Below are 9289 nucleotides of genomic sequence, written 5' to 3' on the forward strand. Positions count from 1 at the left end.
CAAACAACTTTTGTCTGAAATATTTTTCTCTCCCGGGCTTGGTTTTCGAGATATTCGACTGGTCGGATTAAAATGAAACACCCTGTATATACAGGGTGAGCCATTTTAATTAACGCACGCAATTATTTCGGAAACAAAGCATTTTAGAGAAAAATGTTTCAGACAAAAGTTTTATGGTTTCGAGGGGGCCTTAAGATGGTATCATTGGTTTGACACTGAAGAGTCATTTGAAGGTCACTTCAATTTTTTTAAATGGAACACCCTATATATTTTTGCACACTCTTGTAGCTTATCTCGAGAGCTTTCCAAAACACTATAATTAAGTACCCTTTCGTTAAGTACTTTTTGAGTTATGAGGCTTGAAATAATTTCTTAATTTTACATAAACCGTAAAATATCTTGTAAAATATTCATTTTTCGATTATCTTACCTTAATACTTTTACGTACAAAATAATGAGAGGAATCAATTGGTCTAAAGAAAACACATAGTTGTTTTGAAGAAAAAATATGTAATTTGCAATTCCATATTTTTTCTTAAAAACAACTATGTGTTTTCTTTACACCAATTGATTCCTCTCATTATTTTGTACGTAAAAGTATTAAGGTAAGATAATCGAAAAATGAATATTTTACAAGATATTTTACGGTTTATGTAAAATTAAGAAATTATTTCAAGCCTCATAACTCAAAAAGTACTTAACGAAAAGGTACTTAATTATAGTGTTTTGGAAAGCTCTCGAGATAAGCTACAAGAGTGTGCAAAAATATATACGGTGTTCCATTTAAAAAAATTGAAGTGACCTTCACGTGACCTTCAAATGACTCTTCAGTGTCAAACCAATGATACCATCTTATGGCCCCCTCGAAACTATAAAACTTTTGTCGGAAACATTTTTCTCTAAAATGCTTTGTTTCCGAAATAATTGCGTGCGTTAATTAAAATGGCTCACCCTGTATAAAAAAATAAATTATTTTTGCTTAATGTAAGTTATTAAACTTTATATAATACTGTAAAAACAAAACCTTTCTTTGAAAGAAATAGATACGTCATAACATAAAATAAATGTAAATAATATCACGAAGATAAATGTAATATCACATGTATATATAAAAAAATAAATTATTTTTGCTTAATATAAGTTATTAAACTTTATATATTACTGTAAAAACAAAACCTTCCTTTGAAAGAAATAGATACGTCATAACATAAAATAAATAATATCACGAAGATAAATGTAAGTATAAAATTAAAAATGAAACGACATAGAATAATTTATTCTTGCTCATTATCTGGAACATAATATCCTTCCCTGAAATTAAAAAGATATTTAGAAATAATTTTTGTTATTTGTTAGATGAGTCATTACTTACATCTCCTTTTGAGCACGAAATTTAGCTAATTTGACTCTTTCTTGTAATTCTTTTTTTTCTAACAGTAACTTCTCCATCGTAATACGATTGATAAATTCTTCTCTTTCTTTTTTAAGTTTACACATTTCAATTTCATGGTTTATTTTTATATCTGCCAATTCCATTTCTTTTTCACATACTAATGTTATTCTATCAGTCTTTTGTCTTTTTGGAGTAACTGAGATCGATTTGGTATTTGTATGTTTGCTTTTTCCAAAGTGTAATGAATTTTCTTTATTTTCTTGTTCAACTATATATATATCTAAAATATATTTTTAATAATATGCCTATATATTATAAGTAAACTTTAATTAAACTTTAATATTAATGAATATTTATCTTACCAGATTCATTACTGGATTCTTTCAGAAAAGACGTATCATCAATTTTAAAACTCGCCTCTAAATTATCATTTCTTTTTTTATTTCCTGTATACAAAAAAGAATATAAAATAATTATTTTATTTATACAGTTAAAATAAAACTTTATTAGTTTAAATTAACTTACTGCTGTCAGATATCAATTCATCACATGTACTTAATAATTTTTGGGTTTGTGAATCTTCAGTAATGAAATCAATTTTCGTGAAAGAATTTTGTCGTACTGCTTTCAAAACTTCTCTTTGTCGATCTGAAATATCGAGTTATTTATATCTTTTATCAGATATAATTTTTTTAGATTAAAAAATATTTATGCATGTTATTTAAAAATGTTTTAAATACCTTTGGATTCTAGCGTAGAGAAATTACTTGAAGCAATCGTTGCTACTGTTGCCATTAAATCAGGAACAATATCCAAAACATTTGGATCAACTTCTTCATTAATCTCTTTTTCTGGTCCTCCTCCAGTCAGGAATCTTGATTGTTTTTCTGCTGTCAATATATTTTTATTTAGTGTTTTAAGATTAGACCAATATTTTCTTAATTGTTGCACATCTCTCTGTAACATTACATATGTCTTTATAAATGTATATATATATATATATATTATTTTAAAAAATTTATAAAAGTATAGTATAAAAATAATAAATACCTTAGTAGAAATTAAAGAAGAATTATTGTATTCCTCCATAATTAGTGCCCAAGCCTCTGATTTTTCTCTTAATGAGGATGAGCTTGTACCTTTTGCTTCGATAACATGTTTATATTTTTTTTAAATCTCCAAAAATACTTGTTTATCAAGATCGGAATATACTATTCTTTTATTGGACATTGTGTTTCTAAAATAGTTTTTTACAAATAAAAACAAACACAAATGATTTTCAATAAAATGAATAAGGTTAAGTTTTTCCCGTTTAAATTAATTTACAATAAATATCATATAATAGTATTGTAAGACCGTCGCCATGTCATGACGCGTCCGTCGCCAAGTCTTGGCGCTAGTGCATGTCCGTCGCCATGTTTGGCGCTAGCGTTTGGCGCTAGTGCGCTATGTTCGCGCATTGTGATTGGCTGCGGCGCTGCGCGCGTTTCAAGGTTGACGATCACGACCGGCGAGAGTAACAGTTGCAAACCGGCGCCGAACAGAGTAACAGCTTTTGTGCGGTGAGACCGTTTTCAGTATCAGCGCGTTTCGTTAACGCCTTTTCGTCGTGATCGTTTCCCTCGGGCAGTGATTAATCCGCTGCGCGTTTCAACGTTATCTTCGGGCGTTCGTGCTTAATATTAACGGCCTCGGTTCCGCGGCATTTGTGTTCGCTCTCTGTATATTCGATACAAGAATATATTTCTATTTGCCCCTGCAACTCCTAGTTTTTCCTCATTCCGCTTCCGCGAGTCAAACCAAAAACCCTCTCCGGCTCGTTCATCTCCTGATCACGTGATCGCGCCGATAACCGCGATCTAAATCTACCACTCTTACAGCCTCAGAAGTGGGATAGTGACTGGTTTTTCGTGGTTTTGTGCGGTTTTTTTTTCTTTTTCCGATCATCTAAATGTGGTGATCTCCGCGCTTTATTGCGCTTTACAAGCTGTAAATAAAAAGCGGCTTTCCCGCCATATTGGTCTCGCGCGTGGAGAACAAAGGACCAGGCCGCCATATTGGTTCTATGTCGGGCCATTTCGGGTGGTTTTTCCGCCATATTGGTCCCGCTTGAAGTGAACAAAAGTACATTGACTTTATTAATTGAACGCTGACTTTTTGGTGCACTTTTGTTTTCGGTGTACTCTTGTTTCGGTGTGTTTTTGTTCGGGTGCAACGTTCGCGATCAGTCGAGAAAGTTCTTCGGGTTCGTCGAGTCAAGAAAGTTCTTCGGGTTCGTCCGGTCGACTTTTTTTTGGTCTCTTCCCGGTTTAAACTTTTTTCTAGTGTGTGCTCTCATCAGTGCCGTCGTAAAGACAGTTTGACTTTACTCGTTTCGGTGAATTTGTGGTGCACGTTCTTTGGTCCCCGTTCAAGATTTTTCTCCAGTTCTTTTGGTTCTTCAAGATGTTCCGTAACCGCCTCGAAGGAATGTCTTACCAGGATTTAAGAAAGGAAGTATCCAGATATGGAATTTCGAATATTCCTAAAAGCCGTGAAGGCTGCATCGATGCTCTGCTCTCGCATCTTGAAAATCATGGTCCTCTTGAAGAAGCGCAAGCTACCTTTTTGGACGCTCATGGAGAGCCTGATTTTCCCAAATCTGCTTCAGAATGTTTACCGCAACTCTGCTCTCTCCTGGTCCAACAAATTTCCAAGCAGAATGAGCAGATGAGCATGTTGCAGCAAATGTTTTCTTCATTTATGAGCATTAATTCGGATCCAGGACGGCTCTCTCATGGTGATCCTCTCCCAAGACGGTCCTCTCAGGGTGATGTACTTCCAGATTCAAGAATACATCCCTCCAGTGAATTTTCTTCTTTGCCTCCAGGACATGCTGTCAAATTTCTTTCTACTCAAATTCCTCAATTCTCTGGATCTGAAGAGGATGATGTAAATATTTGGCTGAAGAAAATCGAAAACGTAGCAGACCTTCATAACCTGGCTACGTCTGTGAGGCTTACAGCGGCTACGAGCAGATTATCTGGTAATGCTCGTCGTTGGTTCGACTTGGGTTCTGGTGAGTCCACTAGATCTTGGTCAACTTTCAAAGAATCGATTATTAGCCGTTTTAGATCAAGAATTCCTCATAGTGTTCTTGTCAAAAAATTAGAAGCTCGAAAATGGAATTATTTATCCGAGTCCTTCCAGGATTATGCCACGGACAAAATGGCTTTAACTCAGAAGCTGAATTACTCGGATTTCGACACTATCCACACTCTTATTGATGGGATCACTCATATTTCCATTCAAGCTGCCGCTTTCTCAATCGATACTGAATCTTTGGATGTCTTTTTGGAGAAAATGCAACGTATGACCTCTACGTGTGCTTCGCATCTCAAAAAATTCTCTACCTCTACGAAGATTATCAAATCTAAGGATGCTGCTTCATCCAAGTACGACAAATCCAATGACAACAAGGAGCCTTCAGGAAGCCCCAGTTCTCAGAAGAAAGAAGTCTTTTGTGCTTATTGCCATAATAAGGGGCATATCAAGTCCGACTGCTTCAAATTGAAGAAAAAAGAAGCGTCTTCTAAGGTTCAACCCTCTTTTCTAACGGTTGCTGCTGTGGAGAAAGCTGCTGAGGAGGCCGAGGAAAATCTCTCTTCAACTGTAGCTTCGGTGTCGCAAGACCGTCGGATTATTGTTCGCGACAAACAAGTTCTTAATGTGAATGAACTTAATGGAATTCCTTGTAAAATATTTGCGTCGGTTGACTCAGGTAGTCCTATTTCTTTTATTCGTAGATCGGTTTTCGAAAAGTTTTTTGACCCTTCAATCACTCCTTTAAAAGTTTCTTCTAACCTCTATAAAACCATTGATGAGTGTGTTATCAAATCACCCGGTTTTGTTTCATCCTTTTTAAGATTAGATGTGTTGCCCAATTCTTTACTTTCTTGTGATTTTCATGTTTTGAATCATAATTCTTCCCCAACACATATTTTATTAGGTCGTGATTGTATGAGGGTCAATAAACTTTTTTACGGTATGGATTTTACTGAAGAAGGGAATTGTAAGGATACGTTGGATCTCTTATCTCACGTCGCTTCTGCTGACATTATTGATTTTAAAACCGAAGTATCGGATTCCTTCTCTGAAATTAGTATTGATTTTGATTCACAGGTCAAAGCAAAACTTTTATCTCTTTTGCAAAAAGTAGAGGACACTCCAGTCCCCATTATCGAAGATGACTATTTAGTTAAAATTAATTTAAAAGACAATTCAACGTTTGCTTACACTCCCCGTAAATTCGCTTGGTCCGAGCGGATTCAAATCAGAGAAATTACAGATGATTTATTAAACAGAAATATTATTAAGTATAGTACTTCGCCGTACTGTTCAAGAGTAGTTCCAGTCAGAAAGAAGAACAGTTCTCTCAGACTTTGTATCGATTTGCGTCCGTTAAAGTCGTGTTATCAAGCAAAAATATCCCTTCCCCCTTATTGAAGATTGCTTGGCACGTTTAAGCAGTAAAGCTGTTTTTACTCTTCTTGACTTAAAAGATGGTTTTCACCATATTAAGATTCACCCGGATTTTACTAAGTATTTTGCTTTTGCAACACCTGACGGGCAGTTTGAATATCTCCGTTTGCCCTTTGGTTTTTGCGAAGCCCCTGCTGAGTTTCAGAGACGCATTGTTCAAATCCTTCAACCTCTTATTAGGGAGGATAAAGTTTTAGTCTACATAGATGACATCCTTATTCCGTCTTCATCTATTGAAGAACATTTAGATACTCTTGAAAATGTGCTTATGCTGCTTAAGCGTTACGAGTTACAGCTTAATTATAAGAAGTGTTGTTTTCTGAAAACGACAATCGAGTACCTTGGTTATATTCTTTCCATTTCAGGAATTACTTTGAGTTCAAGGCACGTTAATGCTATTCAAAATTTTCCCCAACCCCGTAAAATTATTGAAGTTCAAAGGTTTTTAGGTCTCACTAATTATTTTAGGAAGTTTATTAAAGATTATGCGATTAAAGCTAAACCTTTAAATAATTTATTACGGAAATCAGTAACTTTTTGCTTTAATGAAGATTGTCTGAAGGCCTTTAATCAATTGAAACATGACTTAATGGCCTATCCGGTCTTAAGATTATACAATCCTCTGCTCCCTACTGAATTACATACTGATGCTTGCAATGTTGCCGTTGCCGGTATATTGCTTCAAAAACAAGACGATAAAACTTGGTCTCCTGTAGCCTACTATAGCCAAGCTACTAATGATGCTGAATCAAGGTATCATAGCTTCGAGTTAGAAATGCTCGCGATTGTTAGGTCTATTGAAAGGTTCCACATTTATTTATACGGATTAGAATTTACTATTGTTACCGACTGTAACGCTCTTGTTCATGCTATTAACAAGGCCAATTTAAATCCCAGAATTGCTCGTTGGACTTTGAAAATTCAGAATTACAAATTTAATATCGTTCACCGTGAGGGTCGTCGAATGTCTCACGTTGATGCTCTTAGTAGAGCTGTGAATTTTGTTCAGGCAATGCCTTTTGAAAACGAACTGCAATATAGGCAGTTACTTGACAATAGATTGAAAGAAATTGCTGAAAACCTTGAATTTAAGGACGACGATAAATTTATTTTACTCGATGGTCTTGTTTACAGAAAACATCACAACAAACATCGTTTCGTCGTGCCCGACGCATTAGTCAACAACGTTATTCGCGTTTATCACGATGAATTAGCTCATTGTGGGCTTGAAAAAACTATTCAAGGTATCTCTTCCAATTATTGGTTTCCTTCTCTTCAGAAAAGAGTGCGTGATTACATTGACAATTGTTTAACTTGTCTAATGGCAAATACTGCTGTTAATTCTCGCGAGGGTGAGATGCAAATAACTGATTCTCCAACTTCTCCTTTTGTTTCTTTACATATTGATCATTTCGGTCTCATTTCTTGTTCTCCAGACGGATTCAAACATATTTTATTAGTTGTAGACGCTTTTACTCGGTTCACTTGGCTTTTCGCAACAAGGTCAACAAGTTCAAAAGAAGTCATTAAACATTTAACTAATTTATTTAATATTTTTGGTAATCCTATATCCTTAATCTCGGACAGAGGGACCGCTTTCACTTCCCTAGAATTTTCCGAATTTTTAAAAGGTAGAAACATTCAACATAAACTTATTGCAGTCGCTGCTGCTTGGGCCAATGGTTTGGCTGAAAGAATTAACAGATTTCTTAAATCTTCTTTAAAAAAGGTATTGGATGATCAATTAAATTGGAATGATCATTTAAACTCTATACAATATGTTATTAATAACACGTACCACTCTTCTCTGAAGACTTCCCCTTCCAAATTACTTCTTGGATATGATCAGAGAGATCATTCTGATATTAATCTATCTAGATTTTTAAATAACATTGCGAAAACCGATCTCGACCATATCGCAGAAAGGGAATCTTGTCGTCAGTTAGCGTTAGAAGCTACTAATAAAGTTAAGCATTATAACAAAGAGTATTACGATGAAAGGCATAAAAAGCCTTCCCTTTATAATGCCGGCGATTACGTTTTGATTAAAGATACGACTGTCAAACCGGATGAAAACAAAAAACTTAAACCTAGTTATAAAGGTCCTTACATGATCGCTAAAGTATTAAACAAAAACAGATATGTCATTAAAGACATACCTGGTTTTAATTTATCGTCCAGACCTTATAACTCCATTTTATCACCCGACAGAATAAAATTATGGATCAAGCCGATAACTAAAAACTCTCAAGAAGAGTCTCTCATGTAAATTTTGTTAATTATTATAGTTTTAAGGTCCTAGTATTTAATTTCGAGCGATAATAACTGTATATAGTTCTTTTAAGACTGAGCTTAAAGTTGCGAGCGATAATGTTCTTATTTCGTTCTTGGTGTATTTCTTATTTTTATATAAGCTCTTGCCGTTCGATTATATTTTGTTCTTCGGTGTATATCATATTCTTTAATAAGTTCTTTTCGTTCTTTAATTTATTTAAATTTGTTGGTTTAAAGTTTATTTTTCAGCGTCATTTATAGTTTATTTTTCAGAGATTATTTTTCTCATGCGTAATCATTCGAGACGAATGAAACGTCAGGATGGTCGAACTGTAAGACCGTCGCCATGTCATGGCGCGTCCGTCGCCAAGTCTTGGCGCTAGTGCATGTCCGTCGCCATGTTTTGGCGCTAGCGTTTGGCGCTGGTGCGCTATGTTCGCGCATTGTGATTGGCTGCGGCGCTGCGCGCGTTTCAAGGTTGACGATCACGACCGGCGAGAGTAACAGTTGCAAACCGGCGCCGAACAGAGTAACAGCTTTTGTGCGGTGAGACCGTTTTCAGTATCAGCGCGTTTCGTTAACGCCTTTTCGTCGTGATCGTTTCCCTCGGGCAGTGATTAATCCGCTGCGCGTTTCAACGTTATCTTCGGGCGTTCGTGCTTAATATTAACGGCCTCGGTTCCGCGGCATTTGTGTTCGCTCTCTGTATATTCGATACAAGAATATATTTCTATTTGCCCCTGCAACTCCTAGTTTTTCCTCATTCCGCTTCCGCGAGTCAAACCAAAAACCCTCTCCGGCTCGTTCATCTCCTGATCACGTGATCGCGCCGATAACCGCGATCTAAATCTACCACTCTTACAGTATCATATATAATATCATATAATAGTAATATACTTTATCTTCAACATTATAATTTTTTTTAATTTTTATTAAATTTTTAATTTAGTACATTACCTTTTATTATAATTAAGATACTAGAAATATATGTATATATACTATTTATTTGTCACATGTTCTCTTCCTGTTTTGCTTGTACATTGTAAATGTCATTGGCCGGATTAATCTTATTTCTAGGGAATCCCGAACATTTCCGAAGTA

The 9289-nt window shown here is 35.4% G+C and overlaps 1 protein-coding gene across 1 annotated transcript; it reads right to left on the reverse strand.

Annotated features, from left to right (window-relative positions):
* Positions 1 to 1255: 1255 nt before the first annotated feature.
* On the reverse strand, positions 1256 to 2668 carry LOC145964310 (uncharacterized). The gene is made up of 6 exons (XM_083086927.1): positions 2444 to 2668; positions 2134 to 2350; positions 1919 to 2041; positions 1756 to 1839; positions 1373 to 1673; positions 1256 to 1311 (listed from the first exon to the last, which is right to left on the reverse strand). Exons 1-6 carry the CDS (start codon positions 2480 to 2482, stop codon positions 1275 to 1277), a joined length of 801 nt encoding a protein of 266 aa, XP_082943053.1. The 5' UTR covers positions 2483 to 2668; the 3' UTR covers positions 1256 to 1274.
* Between the last annotated feature and the right edge of the window lie 6621 nt (positions 2669 to 9289).

This window comes from Camponotus vicinus, unplaced genomic scaffold (genome assembly GCF_025532165.1).
Source record: "Camponotus vicinus isolate PSW18456_S1 unplaced genomic scaffold, iyCamVici1.0 SCAF_13, whole genome shotgun sequence".
In the NCBI taxonomy this organism is placed as follows: Eukaryota; Metazoa; Arthropoda; class Insecta; order Hymenoptera; family Formicidae; genus Camponotus; species Camponotus vicinus.

Coding starts and splice junctions, on each gene's coding strand:
- LOC145964310 (XM_083086927.1), bottom strand. CDS start 2,482: ATGGAGGAATACAATAATTCTTCTTTAATTTCTACTAAG. Junction 2,042..2,133: donor CTCTACGCTAGAATCCAAAG/GTATTTAAAACA, acceptor TCGATATTTCAG/ATCGACAAAGAGAAGTTTTG. Junction 1,312..1,372: donor TTTCGTGCTCAAAAGGAGAT/GTAAGTAATGAC, acceptor TTTTAATTTCAG/GGAAGGATATTATGTTCCAG.